The following is a 21160-nucleotide window of genomic DNA, read 5'->3' as shown; positions in this document are numbered from 1 at the left end:
TAATTGGACGTGACTCACACATCTTGCCACCAGGGACTGTTTCTGGTTATTACATCAGCAGGAAAGTGTGGGCTTTTTTATGGTGTGAAAAGGGAGATTGTTGGAAGTTGCCAGGACAAAACTATTCATACTATTAACGCAAGTGTATTTAGTTTTGTGCTTTATTTCATTATTTGAGCTATTTTTAATAATACACTGAAAAGCTCAGCTCTGACTGTCCCTGATTGCCGTTAAGTCGTGGTAAACATTCAGAAAATGTTGACCATTAGGGTTTATACAAGCAAGCTAACAAAGTGAACATTGATTTTCAGACTTACGGAACTTTATTGAAGCTGCATCAATGAAAAAATAGGGTTCATACTTGAAAATAAAACTACAGAGCGAAATGTGCTAGAATGTAACATATGCATGTTATTACAGATGTGAGATACAATATTAGGTGTGTCAGTGGAGGATAAATAAGGCTTAAAGCATAAGGCTTTTATTCAGACTCAAAATTCATTTCACAGTGACAGTCGTTCTACTGTATGACTGTGCTTCTTAACATCCCATTTTCAACTAAAAACATTTCTATAAATGTATACACAATTACTGCGTGTCCTTACAAAAAAAAAGAAAAAAAAAAAAGCTTGCTACGGCAGTAAGAATATTCACTCATACATTTGCACTGTACTTTTGATTAAAATAGACATTTGTTTCATTAAATTGATGTATTTGGTTCTTATGATCTCCTGTGAACCTCATATGAGAGGTGCAGTATTGGAGCATTAGCAGCAATAGTTATGGGAAGGTAAACATTTACATCCATTCATTTATCATTATGTGTATCTGATATGAAAATACTTTCAATCAAAAATGTTAATGACTTTTCAGTAGTTCATGGTATACTGATCTAAGAGCAGGGAAAAGCCACCAGAGGGAAAAAAGTAATGTTGTCATGCAGTGTGTTTTACATAAATACAAAAACTTTTTATATGAACACTCAGTGTAAACACTGCTTGGGCCCTTTAAATGGCGGTTTCAAACTCTTTTCCCATTACAAAAACTTCACAACACAACATTTCATTCCTTCTTAAAGAGTCCCTTTTTTCAATCTAAGTAGATTTCCTCTCTGCCCCGTCTCAAACTTTGAAAAAGGTGTGTTTGAGGAAGCAAAAGAAAGTGTGTGTTTAAAAAATATGGAAGCTCTTTTCTCTGGGGTATCATTAAAAGGTTGGCATCTCTGGTCTCAGGACTGGTTTTAACCATCTGCTGTTGTCTCATCCTTACATGCCCTGGATAAACTCTTGCAGCTGTCGCACAATCTCCGTGTCCACCGTCTCCATGAGAGCTTGGAAACCCTGGTCCCCCATCAACATCTGCTGAGCCTTCAACTTCTCATAGACAAACTGCTGAAGAGAGACGCTGTGCACAGGGTCCTCAAGAGCCAGCTATAGAGGAAGGGAAAAAAAAACAAACAGTATGAGCATAGCAAATAACACTTTATACTAATACAGTAAACTCTGATGCCCCATTATTTATTGATTGATTTTAAAAAAAGGCCATATTATGCCCTTTTACAAAGCCTTGATTTAGTTTTTGGGGTCTGCTAGAATAGGTTTTCATGCTTGAATGTTCAAAAACGCATTTTTCACATATTGTACATTATTGCAGCACCTCTCTTCTCAGTCTGTCAGTATTGCTCTGTTTAGTTCCTGTCTCTGTGAAGCCTCTCCTTTCAAAAAGTGCTATGTGTCTATGTTATGATTGGTCTGCAACTAAGTGAAATTAACAAATTCAAATAAAACTTAGTTTGACCTCCTGATGTTGAGGATAAACATTTTCTGAGCACCTCCTTTTCACTGATTATTTGGAGGGGAAAAATAATAATAATAATAAATAATAATTAGTTTTAGGTCTTATTTTAAACTTGGAACATGCCACATGTCAGTTCTTGACACTTAACAGGCACTAGCTCACACTTCATAAACATGAACAGAATGCAAGTTTATGGGACGCTAGTGTAAGATATATATTATAGAGGACTAGACGTTCAAAATAAGCTTAGAGTTAGTTTATAATTGTGAATGGATGACTTCAATATAAGGATGTGGAACTGCAGTGAAATAATAAAGCCCTTAAAGCTGTCACAAAGAAGGGATCATACAAAGATATATGAAATATATGAAATAAAAGATCCAGCATTAGAATTATGGATTATGTAATACAGCGTCTACCTGCTTGCTGAAAAAATAAAGTGCAATGACAACAACAATAATGCATGCTAGGAAAGCAATTGAAAAACTAAAGGTTAAAGTGCTTAAAAAACAGCTTTGATAAGAGACAAAAATGTCATTAAAGGGGAAAAGAAATACATGTGTTTAAGTGATTCATGTAAGATTTGTGGATATAAAGAAATAAAGGTGCAAAAAATCCCTGTTGATGCTGGAACATGATCCTCAGAATTGTTTTCTGTTCTCCCTTTTAATAGGTCAAATTTTTTCAATATCTATTCAAAATGTATATCTGTTCAGCATATTTGCTGGGGGACAGAGACATTAGCAGACAATTGTGAAGGAATTTTCTTGGGGTTAAAGCAAAGGCACTGATCCAAGCTCAATCCAATGTGACTTAACTCCTGAAGACAGAAATGAAAATACAATCCATTCATTCCCTCTCAGTATTTATATGCTAATCACTGCTGTGGCTGACTGTGCTAAAACAAAGGACTGACGTCTCCATCCTCATTAAGATGAATTCATTAATTGAGCTTGCTTTCCACTGCATAGACAAAACAGTGTCACATTTTCTTTCTGTCATACACAGGGAAACATAATACATGATTAGGGTTTATTGATAAAATAACTCAAATTATCTATACTAATATTCTGAAATATTTGTATATTTTTAGGGGTTATAACCAGTCAAGCAGTCATACATTTTAAAATAAGATCATGTTTCAGAGGGAAAAGTCTTTATTGATGCATCTTCATCGCTGCACTCGTACAGTGGAAAACTGTAACGCTCATGAATGCTATAATGTAAGATATTAATAATGTTCTGCTAATGAAGGGGGAGGGACATGGAAAGAGTAATAGAATGATAGAGAGAGAGGGGCAAAGAGAAAATTAGCATAGCTGCATACATTAACTTGATGTTTCAGGTTCTATTATGCAACAAATGACTGGAAAAATCTAAGTAAATGTAACATTTAGGGAAGTCTATTTAGGATGGAGTAATTTCAGTCCTCCCTTTGACACATGTTGATTGATGTACCTGATGCTTTCAGTAAACCTCAACAACGTTATAGTTGTGAATATTGCATAAACATCGCATTAATACATTATACGTTTATTTAAAAAACATTAAAATGTGTCATGGAGCGTACATCTGTCAATGTGATGAGCATTAACAATGCCAGCTGTGATCTTTTGTGATTATACTTATAATTCACAGTAAATTAACTCTAGCAGCTTCCCTGCGGCATATGAAAAAAAGAGGAAAAAGTCATTTTCCGCAATACTTGTGGATTTAATGATTTCAAATGCCACCATCTGCAAACTGTAATATCCTCCAAAAAGGTTAAATATGACAAATGTCTAACACACAGTCTCTCTATCCACATAATATTGGTGTAAAACACAAGACTCAACATTTACCCTCCCTGAGACATTTGCACAGAAAGCTTAGCCCCAGTGTCTTCCCCTGAGATGTTTGATCACTGATTCATCTGATTCTCAACCTGTGATTCTCAAACTATGTCTTATTGTGAATACAACTGACCAACCACCAGATCAGAAGTGTCATGCTCATTTGTGCCCCCTATGATTTTGTAGGATTCTTTTTTCACATCACATTTCATATTGGAGATGCTCTGACCCAGTCATCTAACCATCACAATTTGGCCCTTGTCAAACGTTGCTCAAATCCTTATGCTTGCCCATTTTTCCTGCTTCTAACACATCAACTTTTAGGACAAACTGTTCACTTGCTGCCTAATTTAATTGTTATTGACTTCACCTGTCTGTGGTCATAATGTTATGCCTGATCGATGTGCGTCTGTGTTAAATAAATAAATAAATAAATAAATAAATATATAATATAATATATATATATATATATATATATATATATAAAAATTATTTTATATTCAAAAATATAGTGTCTGAGTAAAACAATGAGATTATATTTACAACAGTGATTTCCTCAAGTTGTCTAAACCTAATGGACTGTGTGAGCTCGTGACATATTTAGACCAGAGGGATTTAGCCTTAATAGCTGCTCATTTCTCATCCCAAGTAATTTACAAGTCATAATGGATTGATTTCACAGGCACTGCATTGACACTGCTGGGAATACACACAGTAATATACACTAAACAAACTATAACCCAATTACACCAGATGACATTTTAACATTTCAGAGTCAGAATCAAGGTGTTGAATGAATCACAGTGTTTTAAAGCCAAGGAGTTGAAAGGTACACTCAGTATGTTTTTATTTATGCTGTCTAGGACTGAATGTAGCATATTATCATTATATTACTAATTATATAATAATACACTACTGTTCAAAATATATTAATTATATAAATAATACACTACTGTTCAAAAGTTTGAGGTCTGTAAGACCTAACGTTCTTGAAAGAAGTCTCTTATGCTCACCAAGACTACATTTATTTGAAAAATACAGTAAAAACAGAAATATTGAGAAATATTATTTCAGTTTCCTTCAGAACTCATTCTAATATGCTGATTCAGTGGCGGCTCCAGGATTTTTTTCTTGGGGGTGCTAAGAAAAAAATTATGTACATCAATAACTTCATAACTTCAATACCCTGCATTTATTGCATTTTACTTTTTAAATTTTCCATTCTACCTTAACACTATACCTTTACAAGGTCTCATTGAAAAGTACTCAGCACAGTAGAAACTGAGAAAGCAGATGAGATGCGGTCAAAGACGCCTGTTTAATGCATTAATCTATATGTTTAGATGGAAAATTACATTTTCTCTATTTTTTTCATCCCCACTAGGCTAGCTAGGGAGAACAAAATGCAAGAATTTATATTAAAATCTATATTATTTGATGTTTATAACATGAGTGAATATTCAAAAGATCAGGGTATGTGTGTGCGTGCTTCAATGAGAACAGCACATTAATATAGAATGGTGATTAAATTACCTGTGCATTAAATTGTTTTATTGAACACCTTCAAGCCAATCATAATAAACAATCATAATCATAAATGTAACGTAGTGGCTGTCAACTCTAGAAATGCAGCCGCTGAAGAGAAAGGCACTCTGACACACTAAACAAAACTCTTTTTTTACTCCATGACCAGAGGAACGGTGCATTATGTGGTGCTTTTAAAGGAACGGCCTTATAGTAACAGTATCAAAGTTGAAACACAGGAATCAACTGATTCTAGAAAAATGGTGCTGCTTGTGACCTTGGTTGTCAAACAGAATTGTACATACAGACTAAATCAGATCTCTCCAGTGATCCGATGTAACCTTGATATTTTCCTGGGAACACAATCAATACGTCTATCAATTGCAACTGGACAGATTTAAAAGAAAAAAAATTGTGGTTTTAAACCCCACCGCTCACTCAAAGGAGCATCGTTGAGCTTAGAGGGGTTATAGACATGTTTACTGTCATTAGTAGTATAAAAACGAACTGAAGATTCTTTTATGAGTGAATGAAGTGCAAGGATATGAGATCACTAGAATGCAATTGTGATACACAAAAAACAAGCATCTGCAGCTAAAAGTACAGCTCAAATGACAATATGAAGCATCACTGTCAGCTCTAACACAGGAGAACCCCTGAATTTGAGAGGCTATTATTATCTCTAAGGAAAATCAATTAGTTCTGTTGAATGAAATCTGAAGTCCACAAAGTGGTTTCTTATTGTAGGACTTGGAGCCTTTTCCATTACCGAAACCTCCAAGACCATAACGACTATAAATTGTTGAGACCTAGAAATCGCAGTTAGACACAGGAAGCACTAGGACCTTGAACAATTGAAATATTTTGTTGAAAAACAAGGATGGCTTCAAAGAAAAAGGCATTCCGAAAAGGAACTTTGAAGTATTATACTGAGCCAAGCCAGTACTATAAAGCAGAGAGGTCTCTGGAAGAAATCCTGCTCGAGCCGCCATGAACTTTTAATGGATTTTCCTCAAATGAATAAAGCCAGAAACTTTGAGGACCAGATGTGTAAATGCCAATAAAGCCAATCACAACTCTACTCAAAAGTAAAGGACGTCATCTATATTTTAGCTTGACTGGACCCTTGATCTCCTTTTCAAGTGTATTTTACAGTCTCAGGGATCCCTCACACAAATTTTCAAGTAAAAAAAAAAAAAAAAAAAGAGCATAATTTACTCAGTAACATGGTATAATAACTTTCATTAAGAACATTACAACACTAGAATAATGTTAAATAGACAATTAGTCAGGAAAATTTAAAAATAGCTAGAAATGTATAGAGTAGGTAAAACTCATAGCTCTAATATACACAGCCGTTCAAAAGTTTGGGATCTAAGATTTTTTATTTTTTTTTTATGTTTTCGAAAGAAGTCTCAAGTTGACCAAGGCTGCATTTATTTCATCAAAAATTCAGTGAAAACAATGTAAGACTGATACCGGAGTGCCTGGACCAAGAAAGGGCTACTCTTTGAGAAAAAGGAAAACTCTCTCTTGCAAAATTAGCATCTTCATCCAAGACACAATCACACCTCAGCATTGCCTTAATCTACATTTCCTTTCCTTCATCCCCTCTTCCCCCATCTCTTCTCTCTACATGCAGAGATGACCTGAAATTTACCCAAAATCTATATGGTTTAATGTGAACAATCATCACAGAATGCTATACATGTTTAGTATTGTTTGAAATGTCTCAGTGCAACTGGTACAATGGTCTCGTCTACATGGAAGTAAACCAAAGGTATTAAAGGTTTTAAGAGTTTAGAGATACTTTGGTTGCAACTGTGGGTGTGCCCCTTTCCCAGGGTCCTTCATCCAAACCACCTCCTGTTCCACAGCAAGGTGCGAACTCCCTGGGTCTGTGACCCTAGTCAATGTAAATTCTGATGCAAATTGTAAGTTCATGCCCCACATTGGGGGATGTATTGTCTGAGTATTTAAAGAAATGTTGCAAAAGGCTCTGGGCGATTCTGTATTCAGATAAGCCTACATTGCTGAGTGTCCAGGACACTCAGCAATGTGTAATTTTCTAATGTCAGGTGTGCATCTTACTCTCTTTCTGAGCATTTGATGTTTTATATTGATCATCTTTGAATTGATTATGTAATTGACATGATACATTTACCTGACCAATAAATTGTCACATTTGATTTTATTCTGACTTACTCTGAAATTATTGACTTCAGTAGATTACGATGTATCCATTGTTACTGCAAATCTGCGTCAGGTTAGTAACGTACTAAAGTCCAGTTTTGAGTGGAGCATAGGGCACGCCAACTGTGATTTTAGAGTTCTGGCTAACGCTTGGCATTAGTTCAAGTGTACTTAGACTAAAGGCTAAAAACTGAATTTCCATTTAGGACAACAAAATGTTGATCGACCAACCTAAATACGGTGAGCCTTACCTCTGTTTAATGTAATGTTACTCTAGCTAAGTGTACATGGGAAACCATGGCAAAACCAAACCAAAGCTACTATCAGAGAAGTAATAATGGTCGGCTTATCTGTAGTAGTGGTTATGACCTCTGACTAGAGATAGTGTTACTTTAATTCAAGTGTATACAGATCTATGGGGACTAAACAAATACTTTTAGATAGAGCAAGCATGAAAGCGGCCTTCTAAACAGTACAGTCAATTACCTCTGTCTAGTGACCAAGACTGGCGAGTTTGTGATCGTGGGCCCGCATAATTAATGTATGGCCAGTGAGAGGACCCTGTGCGACTGAGAACTGAACGAACAAGTACAATAAGAGTAAAGAGTTAAATAGAATATTCAAATGTAGAGCTAAATTATTATACAAATGACCAATAACCAATTGACATTCTAAACTAAATTCGAGGTCATAATAAAATGGAGTCAGATGAAAGATTATTTGGAATTAAACTACTTTGCCACGCTGAAAAGACCGAACATGCAAGAAACCTTCCCCGTCCTGTGGGAAACCGCCATTGGGCCTATTGGGCGGGCCTTACAACAGAAATATTGTGAAATATATTTACAATTTTAAATATTTGATTTCTGTTTAAATATATTTTAAAATGTAATTTATTTCTGTGTTGGCAAAGCTGAATTTTCAGCATCATTACTCCAGTCTGAAGTGTCACATGATCCTTCAGAAATCATTCTAATATGCTGATTTGATGCTCAAGAAACATTTCTGGTTATTATCAATGTTGAAAACAATGTTCAAAAGAACAGCCTTTATCCGAAATAGAAAGCATTGACCATTCAACATTATGAAAGGTCATAATGTTAAGCCTGACCTGTATGCATATATATATATATATATATATATATATATATATATATATGTATATATATATATATATATATATATATATATATATATATATATATATATATATATATATATATATATATATATGTATATGTATATATATATATATATATATATATATATATATATAGAGCTAATTTTTCATGAATGAAGCCCAATGTGACACTTTTTCACACTTTACGAATAATAATAATCCTCCTGTCAAGTCCTTTGCGTGTCTCTCTTTACAATAAAAATTGAATCAAAAGCACAAAAATTATTTTTGTACAAAACCAAAGACTATCTTCTTCTGTTGTGTTGTTTTCATTCATGTTTACAACAAAAATAGTAAAATGTATGATTAATAATAATACAGATCATAAAAATCGTAGTAGTAGTAAAATCAATATAATATATTGCAGTATTACTCACGATAGTAGTAGTGTGTATCCAATGACCCATCCATGTTCGTTTTCCATTAATTAATATCATTTTAAAGGCATCTTTTTAATGATATTTTTGGTTTCCTCTAAACCCGGTGTCCATGGCTGCGGAAAGAACAACAATTTTTCAAACTATTCTTTATAATATCACCACGAAATTTGAACCAGATACTCACATATAGGAGAGCATCACCAAAAAAGAATTTTTTAGATCTTATTGGCTGTTATTCCATGTCAAATTAAAAAAAGAAAAATTATTTTAAAAAATTATATATATTTTTTGTATTTTATCAGGTGCAGAAGACAAAAAAAAATTTTAAAATGATCATGAAACTTGACTCTCCTTGTTTTAAGCACTTTTGTGTGTGTTGCTCAGAAAAAAAAAAAAAAAAAAAAAAAAGAACAGTTATAAAGGGTTAATTCTTCTAATAATTTGTAGCCTGGTTTAAAGATTTATATATATATATAAAAATGGATTGTGTAAAATAAATAGTTTATCAGAATGGATTTTGAAAGATATCAACAAAAAAACGGGCAAAAAAACTAAACATTTTCTCAGGTTTTCAAAAAAAGAGGGCAAAATAATTAAAATGGGTATATCCATTTAAGTACATTTTAAAGCTTATTGTCATCTTTCCAAAATCAATTTTGAAATTTGGGTCAGTCTCATTTTGCAATACATACATACATATATATATATATATATATATATATATATATATATATATATATATATATATATATATATATATATATATATGCATACAGCTACATATAAATGTTGAATGGTCAATGTTCATTTCGGAACGTTCTTTATCTGTATATATATATATATATATATATATATATATATATATATATATATAGCAATTTTTCAATGAAGCCCAATGTGACTTTTTCCTTTACGAATAATAATAAAAGTCCTTTGACACAAAAGTTATATTCTCATTCATGTTTGTAAAATGTATGATTAATAATAATAGTAGTAGTAGTAGCAGTGATAGTAGTAAGAGTATTAATTAATAGGCAGATATTTTTGGTTTGGTGTCCATGAAAGGGTTTATGTGGGGGTGCAGAAGACAAAAAAAGATCATGAAACTTGGTTTTAAGCAACAGCTATACTTCTAATGTAAAAGAGGATTGTCAGAATCAAGTAAACAACAAACAAAATCCATTTAAGTACATCTCAAAAATCACAGACTCCAATAAGCTACATATAAATCAATGTTCAAACGGTCAAAATCTCTCCTGCAGATTTTGCATGTGCAAGTTTCCAGATTTATAACCCCCTATGTATACTTTACAAATACTTCACGTTACCATTTGTACATGTACAAATTCAAATCCCAATTCTGTCGCCGCCTCAAAGTAACCAAAATGGAGATTACAACACCTTTTTATTATGCATAATTTCATCTGCATGTCATTTCTTTGTGCGATTTATGCAATTTAGAAGGCAATTCCAAGAGCATGACCTTCAGGAGTAGAAATTATGATGAGAAAAAAAAATTCCTCTTGGCCATAAAAATCCTTTTTTATAGCTTTTATTTATTTTTACAATTTTCACCATTTAGTCATGATCTTTATCTCAACAACAACAAAAAAGTGTATTAATTTATTCAATAAACATATGATCAGTATTGCACATATAGACTTTTTATTTTTTAATAGGCCGCTCTGTCCTGGGTTTAAACCTTAAAGCCAATTGTAGGTCCATGACTATAACTGCACATCTCCAGCACTGTAAGGTATTAAAAGCCAATCCATAAATCCATTTTCCAAAAGGAAAGGTCAAACTGAGATCAACACTTTCAGGGATGATGGGGCAGCTGTAATTTACTTCCTGAGTTGCCAATAAATCCTACCTTACCATACAAAGTTGTCTGAAAGGTTAAGCCCACGTTTGCTTACTTAGCACTTCCTCAGACTCTTAAAATAGACTCTAAATGATATTAATGGTGTGCTTTGCATCCATTTTGCTAGGCTGGTAATGAGGGTGTGGGTGAGGGAGTGGATCAAAGAGATGAAGCCATGCTTCATGAATTTCTAATTAGAGTTTTAAGCCTCATCAAGTCACTCAAAGAGGCCGTGGACTAAGTGAGATCGGCGCTTTCCCATACAAATCATGCATCAGTCATTCAGAATCAACCATCATCCTCTTCTGTGCGACATTGTCTTCTTCCGTGTTCTTGGCAAGCAATGTTTTTTCTTTAATTTGTTGGGTCACACAGAAGTGAAAGGAGTTGCGGGTGGCCTTACTCGGGCCAGTGACTTTAATATCTCTCGCTGACAGATGTGTCACAGCACCGGATCATTTAATAATGAAGGGAATTCTCCAAGTGAGAGGCTGTTGTAGTCTTACAGCCTTTGGAGAGGAAACATTGCAACTTTTAACAATGTTGTATTCAAGTAATCACAGCATGTTTAATGTGGGGTCAATGACAAATGCTGAATTGCAGCTCTGCTGAAAAATGTTTAAAATATTAAATCTCATGTCATGAAGCTGTTATAAATTTTACCCATTCAAGCTGAACTGACAATAATATTGAGAATGGGATCACAAAACATTCTTATGAATAAAATTCTTCTTAACCAGGGCTTTGAACTGGAAATGAACGAAATTTTAACAGGATATAAACAAAAAAGAAATCAAGTTTAGTTGTTCTGAAAAGAAATGTCATTAACCAGTTAATAACGCTATTTCATCGTTCTGTTTAATATTCTAGTTTGGCAGTCAACCAATCATGATTTCAAACAGTATGGCCTAGTTGTCATAGGTAAGTCGCAATGGCAATGCTTTTGGATCTCAGGAGTTTTTCAGAGGATCACCAAATGTTAAAGCATTACATTTAAGTGAAAATGACTGGCAGGTAATATCCAACGTGGTATGCATTTTGAAACCAGCAAAAATTGCAGATAAAACCTCTAATATTCAGGAAATGGAAAAAAGAAGGAAAGAAAAGAAACCCTGTATTTTTAAAATAATTTAAAAAAGTTAGTAGGAACGCATAAAACTACTAAAATACTCATTCTACTCTGAGTGAACTGATGATTTTTTCCCAGTTTTTAAGCTCTGTTCTTAGCTGCTATTTTTTATATTTAGAATTTAAGAATATTTTGTATTCTCAAAAACATTTCTTAAGAATGTTCTTATCATTTTTCTTAAAACGGTTCTAAAGACTATCATCATCATAACCTCTCAAAGTTAGGATAACCTCCAACATTCCTTAAATCCCTAAAGGTAACACAATATCCTAACCAGACGCAATGTGAAAAGATTCCAGTGACAAGCAATTTGTCTTTCCACAGCAGACACGACGTGACCACAAGACACAACAATATCAATCAAAAATCACAGCCAATAAGAAGTGCGTGTGGGTGGAGTGCATTGCACTCGCAACAAAATGGATAAGTACATAATAAAATTCATAAATATTACACCATTTTAACATTATTAAAAATACATCTGAGTGACAAAAACAATCTTTGTCATAGTTTAGTCACAAATAATCCTTTAATTTATTTTGAAGATCTGGGGGGTGAATTATACATTGTTGCTTTCAGTATGGGTATAAAGTCACGCAAAATGATATTCAAACTTAACATTAAATAAAGCACAAAAACAGTACCTGAGATTATCATTGTCATACTTTGTATATTGTTGTTCCAGCAGTGATGTTGCAGAAATAAAAACAATTTTTAAAAATAGAATGGTCACGTATCGCTATCTCGGCTGGTTAGGACAAAAACACTTTAAAAAATATCTACAATATCTTAAGTTTTTCATGAATCCGGTCCCTACTAAAATCACTACCAGAAGACTAAAATTCTGGTTCACTAAAATAAACAAACTGTAAATTGTACAATAAAGCAAACTGTCTTGGTGGTTTAACCCTCCATGACAACTGAGAGATCAATGACAGAAAGTATTAGCAATTTTAGCCTTTGTGCAATAAAACTGTATCCCTGTATTGATTAGCTATAATCCCACTGATAATACAATTTTCTGTGTAAGCAGTAGTCTGGCTATTAAAAGCAATATTGTACACCCTAAAACAAGAATGCATCAAAGACAGTCCCTTTTCACTATAATTGTCTGATCAGAGGAAAGAAACTTCAAGTCTGACATCTTGCATGTAACATACATTTCTATCTGATACTACCGAATGGTCTGAAACAAAGAATACAGTAAAGATAAAACAAAAGATAGATTGGGAAATGGATATCACTTCTCCTAAGAGATCCACTGTCAAAGTGAATTCAGTATATCATAAAATATAATATGGATTATATTTCCTTTCCACACAACTGTGCTGAAAAAAAGCTAATCAGGCCTTTTCAAAGGTCTAGATGAAGTTAACATTCAAGATTTAACACCGTTATTTGAAATTTCTCAAGACTAAATATACCCCTGAAGCAGGAGATTACAAAAGGTCAAAATTAGCATTTTTGGCACAGCAGTAGCACAACAAAAAACTCTGCTACTACAGAAAAAAGAGATTACAGACTGAAAACAATTGCTTAAACTGAAAGAAAAAGTAGATAGGGTAATTGTTTGTCATTTAGGTACGTGATCACGGGGTAAGCGGTGCCAGTTTTAACTGTAAAGCTATTAGAGTTTTTCTGAATCGATTTGACATTTCTCTTAAGTCAGGTCACTGTTCTCAAAACAGTTAACTAGAGTTGTCAAAAGTACCGACTTCGGTACCTATCGGTGCTGAAATTTAAAAAATGTGACGCTTTAAGCGCTGTTGAGCAGATTCGTAAACACCTCTGATTGGCCATTGTGTTGACGCGCTCATCGGATATGCCTGTGATTGGCTACAATGATCAACGCGTGGGAGCATTTGAAAGCACACGGAAGTGTTTGAATTTGAAAGCGTTTTGAAAGTGGGAGCGCGAGCGATTGAAAGCAGGTGTCTAACAGTGGACTGATCCGCGATAGACGCCTGCTTTCAAACACTCCCGTGTGTATCTGTGTAAGCGCTTAGCGAAGAGATTAATTGATGACTATTTACAACGTTTTTGCAGCGTTGATCATTGAAGCCAATCACAGACTTATCAGATGAGCCGTGAAAACAACGGCCAATCAGAGATGTTTACGAATCCACTCAATAGCGCTCAAAGCGTCACATTTTTAAATTTCAGTACCGACTAGGTACCGAAGTCGGTACTTTTGACAACTCTACAGTTAACACAGTAATCTGAACACTTTGTAATTGTCCTAAACAGGTTGTACATTTTCCTTCATTACATGCAAATTACAAGCACCGTTATTAATTAAATTCACAGTTGCACTTGGAATGTTCTCAATTTGCCCCAAATAAACATCTGCTGAGTTAGTAATACACATTAGGGGTGGGAATCACAGGGTACCTCATGATACAATATGATACCGATATCATCACGATACAGCGATTCTGCGATAATCGATATATTGCTAGACAATCCGATATCCGATTATCACAATATCCATCTAACTATGAAAACAAAATGCCTGTGAAAAGGTTAAGTGCAAGTTTTCTCTTTATTCAAGTCCAAAGTGTCAAAAACAGTTCTGTAAAATAAAATTGAACATTTGTGACCCTGGGCCAGTCATAAGTCGCACGGGTATATTTGTGGCAATAGCCAACAATACATTCTATGGGTCAAAATTATCGATTTTTCTTTTATGTTAAAAATCATTAGGATATTAAGTAAAGATCATGTTCCATGAAGATATTTTGTACATTTCCAACTGTAAATGTATCAAACAATGTATTTTTGTGAGTGGATATGCATTGCAATATTTTCTCAATATTTTATTTTTTTGCACTCTCAGCTCAGATTCCAGATTTTCAAATAGTTAAATCTCGGACAAATACTGTCATATCCTAGCAAACCATACATCAATGGAAAGCTCATTCAGCTTATTCAGATGATGTATACATGTATAAACATTATATGCAGGAAAAAAATTGGCAGTTCACATGTCGCGTCTTATGCGTGCTCAAGTTCGTTATTTCAAATGCGGTTCATGATTTTTTAGTTCTCATTTCCATAAATATACTGTACAGTAGTCAACATGTGAAGTGGATTAAAACCCTTCAAAGTTGTAATAAAACCTTCTTCTTAGGACAACTTTGATTAACTTTTGTGATCCACTTCAAATGTTAACTACTGTATAACAGTAGGCTAGAGATAATACAGTGGCTGGGAATCTGTTTATCCTTTGATAAACGTCCTCGTCTTCATAGATAACACATTTCATGATTGCTTAGCAACGGCAGATGCCACAATAATTAACAAAAATTACTATAACAAACAAGAAATAAAATTTAATAAACAAACAAACAAATAAATAACGATGCCACATGACAAAAATTATCCACTGTTTGCTAGATTAACTTTCCCCATTCTCCCCCATAAGCCATTTAGCAGTATTTCCCAACCCTGTTCCTGGAGGCAAACCAACAGTGCACATTTTGGATGTCTCCCTTATATCAACCCTCTATTTCTGCTCTGTGCACGAAATCAAAAGTGTTGGACAATGTGTAGTGTTCATGTGCCTCCAGGAACAGGGTTGGGAAACACTGATTTAGCAAATGCATTTCAAGCTAATGCTTATTTGCTAATTGCCAGAAAACTTCCCTTGGAACAATTTGAGATTAAGAGTCAATCGTGACTCAAGCGGAAATCCTCCGCTGAGAGCTGCCCACTGGATACCAGAGACTCAGTCTGTCACCAAATAATTAAAAGCACGGCCAGTAAATAACTCGAAAAAATGTGAGAAACACGAGAAAGAGATCAGCCTTACATGATACTTCCAATAAATGAAGCAAAAACGTGTCCGACACCACTTATCAACTTGACTCAAAGCACCACTGACACAATCCTCTCCAGTCACTCGAGGAAAGAGAAGCACTGCTAGATCCTAAGAGGCAGCTCTAGAGGACAGAGAGCTGTTATGCTAGTGGCGCTAATGCGTGGCCACGTAAAACAGAAGAGAGTAGAGAACACTTGAGAGGGTTCTCAGTATGGTCCTATCACCAAACTGAAGGTTAAGCTGTCTGAGACACGCTGAGAGCTCTTCGTTTAGGTGTGGAAAAGGTCAAAGACCTTCAAAATGGTTGCATGCAACTACAGAATATTCTGGAAGGGAAAACAAACACCGTAAAATGGTGACAAACAAAACCATCCGCATAAAGTTAAATCCACAAAGAATGATGATTGGAAATAAAATCATTTCCCTGATGTATTTAAAGGACTAGGACTACAATCCAAAGTTTTTCATTTGGTACTCCACAGGAAAAAATCATCTCTCATGGTTTTGGGATGACATGAGGGTATGTAAACAAATGACAAAAGTTTCAAGTAATTTAACAAGGGTCATACAAGAGAACCCTGACACCCAACACAAATGTCACTAGGTGCATTAAAAAAAAAGGACAAAATGTCCACTTTAGTCCCTTTATAAATGTTATTCTTCATTGCACCAAAGCAGTGTGAATGTCTTTTTCTCCCATGTGCCATTTTCCTCTCCTTTGCTGGCCAGTCCAAATTAGCATATTACTATTATGCTATGATAACAACCGCATAATAATCTAATTAGACTAAGGGCATGAGGGCCGGCTTGAAAGTTTTCATAGGCAGACTGAAGAAAGCTGTCATTATTTCAGAATCAGAGTATTTTTATGTGATTTGCAAAACCCCTTAAATCTTGGGCTATGTGAATACATTACTGATGATTGTCTAACTGAGGACTATAAAATTTTGATTTCTAATTTGGTTTTGATTCCCTCAATAATATGCTAATGCAGCCAGCTATTACGTTAACGACCTGGAAAAAAAAGTTACACTAGAAGTTCAAACTAGGCTATAAAATATTTGAATGCAGATGATAAAGTGTTAGTAATTTCACCAAACCAAACATAAAAGAAAACTCCATCACAGGTTAATTCTTATCAATAATACTGTACGTCATTGTCACTGGATAATATGTTAGAATCAATTTTTTAAAATAATTTAAAAAAGAATGCATTAAATTGATCAAAAGTGACAGTAAAGAACATTTATAATGTTACAAAAGATTTCTCAGATAAATAATGTTCTTTTGAACATTCTATTCAAAGTCTCTTGAAAAATAAATAAATGAATCACGGTTACCACAAAAATATAAAGCAGCATTAACATTGATAATTAATGTTTTTGAGCACCAAATCAGCATATTAGAATGATTTCTGAAGGATTATGTGACACTGAATACTGGAGTAATGATGCTGAAAATTCAGCTTTGCCATCACAGAAATAATTACTTTAAAATATTATTTCACAATATTTTTTTTTTTACTGTAAATCAAATAAATGTAGCCTTAGTGAGCAGAAGAGACTTTCAAAAACCTTTTAAAAATCTTACCAACCCCAAATGGTAGGGTAGGCTACTGCAACAGGTCTAAACAAGGCCATGAAGCATTTGAATGCAGATGATATCAAGTGCCAATAATATCATTCTTATTTTTTCAAACCAAACAAAAACAAAGAAAACCCCCACCACAGGGTAACGCAAAGTGAAAAATTAAAAGTGTGTGAAATTAGGAGCGTTTCGCTCAGAGCAGCATCAAATAAAAAGACTTTTAACATGCTAACTGAATCTGGCACACCGTGGGATTCATGGGCAATAAATCAGAAAGAAATGTGCTTATTAAATAGATGGATCCGTTATGCAATATCGCATCCCGGAAAGCAAACAGTTTTAATTCAGTATTCTTGTTTGGATTGACCTTCAAACCCTGAAGCGTACAGACAAATAATGAGAGAAGGCAGGCACTGACGAGAAAAAGAAAAAAAAAAGAAAGAAAAGGCAGGCAGGGATAAGCCTTAGCACTTGAATTTGACTATGACAGAGACACTAATGTAAGAGGCAGCATCAACAATAACGCAATTACGCAAGTTTAACCTATCCTATTCACGTCATCAAAAAAAATGACTAATCCACTTCAAATAAATAGCCCTGAGATGCCGTATGCTGTCTTTGAAGCTACTTGTCAGTATGAATGTGTTTAAGCAAAACCATCTTCTTAATTACACAATCTATACTTCAGTCAGGATGAAAAACAAAAACTATGGCGCTTTAATATAAATTACAAAATATGCCAGAGAAAAACGAGGGCCGGATGCCAATAAAATACCAAGGTGAAACCATTTCAGTTCCATTTCTTTTTATAATGGCAATGATACACTCTACACATCAGTCGCAGCACAATGACAGGTTAACCAGCCTGGGAAACAAGGTTAAACAAGGTTAACACTGCCCCTATTTCAGAACTATCCCGCTGTCTAAAGCCGCTGGCATCAATTTCGTGAGGGAATGACTGCACAAATATCACCCTATCCGTAACATCATGACAGTTGTGTGGTTAATGACTACAATGATTTGAAATAAACCTTTTAAATCTAAACCTGCTTCATGCTGGGAGAAGTGATAAAAAAAGGTACATCCACCTTTTAATCCATTTTGTGCATCATTAACCAGAAGGAACTTACACCTTCCCTGTGTCAGTGCAGATTTGTAGCGTAATACATCTCTTTGACTTTATCTACTGACTGTTCGGCACCCCACCGTCTGTTATGTGTGGACTGATTGCTCGCTGTGTCCATTCCCTCGATCGGTTTCCTCTCTCACTGCAATCTGTACCCCGGTCCTCCTTTAAAACTGCTCTGAACTACGATTTTCTGCAGGAACATTAACGTATAGAAATTCAATATGCCACTGCTTTTGAGTAATGCCATGTCAAAGCGTTCCAGGTACGTCTCTGATAAGTAAATGTGGGACAAAAAACAATCTTATTTGAGTTCAACAGTCTAAAAGTGGTTATATCATGCCACTAATTCTAACTAGATAATAACCTGTCAATCTCATCCCTCCTACTTGAAGCATTTCAGTCTTTCAGGGGACGTAGGTGTGAGTTTAGTTATTAGGGAGGAATATTTTGGTCATTTTGTCTACTTGAGCACTTGACAGACAAATCGGAGGTGGTGGTGCCCATCTGCGCAAATTATTGTTCAATGGATGTCTTTGGGGCTGTTTACAGATTGAGTTTCTGTACTCCACTATGCTGCTTTTCCATTGTTTTTCTATGTAAACATGCGCTAGATAGATGTTTTTAATCGCTGTGCCCACGTCTTGCATCTTTTCCGGGATCTCACACAAGACAGAGCTCTAAAGACATGGCACTCAAGTTAAAATAAAGTTAAAAATAAAATCTAGAAGATAGCCCTATTAAACCGTCTGTGTCGTCGCCAAAACATCCAACCAGGCTATATTCATCATGTTAGCGCAAGTCTTCAACTGTTTGCTCCATCAAAGTAATTCAAATTTCTCCTGACAGTAGACAATATGCTCAGTGCACCGTAAAACACGGAAGTGGTACATGAACATTTTCCAGCTCTTCCTGGACATTGCAGTAACCAACAGCTTCATTTTACAGAATGATGTGGGCCTATGATTGCCATTTGTTTTCTGGAAAAAAAGAAAAGACATCTTGCACTTAAAGATAGCACACTGTGTTAGAATTTTAGTCCAAAAAAAAAAAAAAAAAAAAAAAAAAGAAGCAAAATATGGGAAAATGACCCTTTTTAGTAAAAAATAAAATAAAAAAAATAAGTTTAAAAGAAGTTTAAAAACATAAAAACTTTAAAATAACTTAACTAAAATAACTTGCATTTTTCCACTACCCAATACCCTGCATCTCACATTTTCAAACACAAAATGTGTTCTATGTGAATGATGCCTTTGGCTGTTGCATCATATCTTGCTGTTTTTTTGCATTTTGTGGCATGTTTTTTTTTTTTAATGTTTAAAAACATTAAATGCGTTCAGTTCCATTCATTTGCACTCTGACTAGCTGCTTTAAAACACAGGATAGCACTCAGGGTGAACGCTGTGAACAGTTTGGCCTCTGTCTACATGTCACTGGGTACAATACTGAAGCAATTTGTAGTCTGCAAAAGCAAGGTATCATCAAAACCTGTGCAGTATCCTATCAAAAACTGAAAAATGTTTTGATTAGTCACAGCTGTCATTTTCGAGTACTCTGGTACCGAGATTCATCCCACGTCATTCTCTAACAAAGAAACATTGTCATATAAGACCACTGAGAAAAGGTTGTGACTTATAAGTGCAAAAATGTGCTTCAATTCAAACCAGCTACCGGCTGAAATTATCAAATACCACCAGGGCCATTTTATCATACAGACAATTAAGAGAAATGACTCACTTAAAACCGCTCGAATAGGCTTTTGAACTACTGCACTTCACACGGTAAATTTGATCATTTTCAGCTGTTGTTTGGAAGCTATTGTTGTTGGCAGATTTTCTATCAGCAGCTCCACTCAGCTGAAGCATGCTCATGTGGGTGTTGCACAAAAATAACATTAAGAAAAGACAGACTGAGATTTCACGACAATTGCATTTCATTCTCTCATTATGTTTTTATCTAAACACTACGGGTGAGACAGTTCCCATAAAAAAGAAGCAAAACACAAAAACCACAACAAAACACAGTTTGCCACCCACAATATGGCACTTTTGTACCATCTCAATCATAAAAATCATTAGTTAATCCACTCCACTCTAATCATAAAAAACATTAGTTAACTACATTAGTTAACATGAATTAACAATTAATTAATAAAAATAACACTTCTAAAGCCTTTATTAATCTTACTTGATGTTAATTTTAGCATTTACTTATACATTATTCAAATCAAAGTTGTGTGTTAGTATTATTTAATGGACTTAAGCTAACATTAACAACGAACTAACAAAGATTAATAATTACTGTAATAAACTGCTCATTGTTAGTTAAGTAAGCAATAAGGTGCGAGAGGCTGGTGCTGTATCGAGAATAAGTCACAGCTGGAGGGGTTGTTAAACATGACACGAAGCGGAGTGCCTGCAACCCCTTCAGCCGTGACACGATATTATTCACGATACAGCACTAGCCTCGAGTACCTTATTGCTTTTATAAAACGGGTTACCAAACAATACAAATATTAAAGCTAGAAATATGTATCAATGTAACTTTCATGAAGTAAACTTCAACTAAAAGTCTTCCTTCCGCCGGAAAAAATAGATGTTCATCAAGCTTGATCATGAGAAACTGAGATTTCTTTAAATTAACACTTTTTGACCTCTTTGTTTGTGAACTGAAGTAGCAATGCAGCAAATTCTTTTTGTCCAATCAGTTTTAACGTACTAAATCAGCA

General features: G+C 34.6%; 1 protein-coding gene across 3 annotated transcripts in view; it reads right to left on the bottom strand.

The window, feature by feature from the left end:
• Positions 1-304: 304 nt before the first annotated feature.
• ipo11 (importin 11) overlaps positions 305-21160 on the bottom strand; it is a 194969-nt gene continuing 174113 nt past the window's right edge. For all 3 annotated transcript variants that reach the window (XM_048209570.1, XM_048209572.1, XM_048209571.1), the window contains one exon: positions 305-1430. In XM_048209570.1, coding sequence (XP_048065527.1) covers positions 1266-1430 — 165 coding nt within the window. In that variant the 3' untranslated portion in view covers positions 305-1265. The remainder of the gene's footprint in view (positions 1431-21160) is intronic.

This window comes from Megalobrama amblycephala, linkage group LG12 (assembly GCF_018812025.1).
Source record: "Megalobrama amblycephala isolate DHTTF-2021 linkage group LG12, ASM1881202v1, whole genome shotgun sequence".
Lineage (NCBI taxonomy): Eukaryota > Metazoa > Chordata > Actinopteri > Cypriniformes > Xenocyprididae > Megalobrama > Megalobrama amblycephala.
Note: the sequence above shows the minus strand (reverse complement) of the source record. Positions and strands in the feature narration are given on the sequence as shown.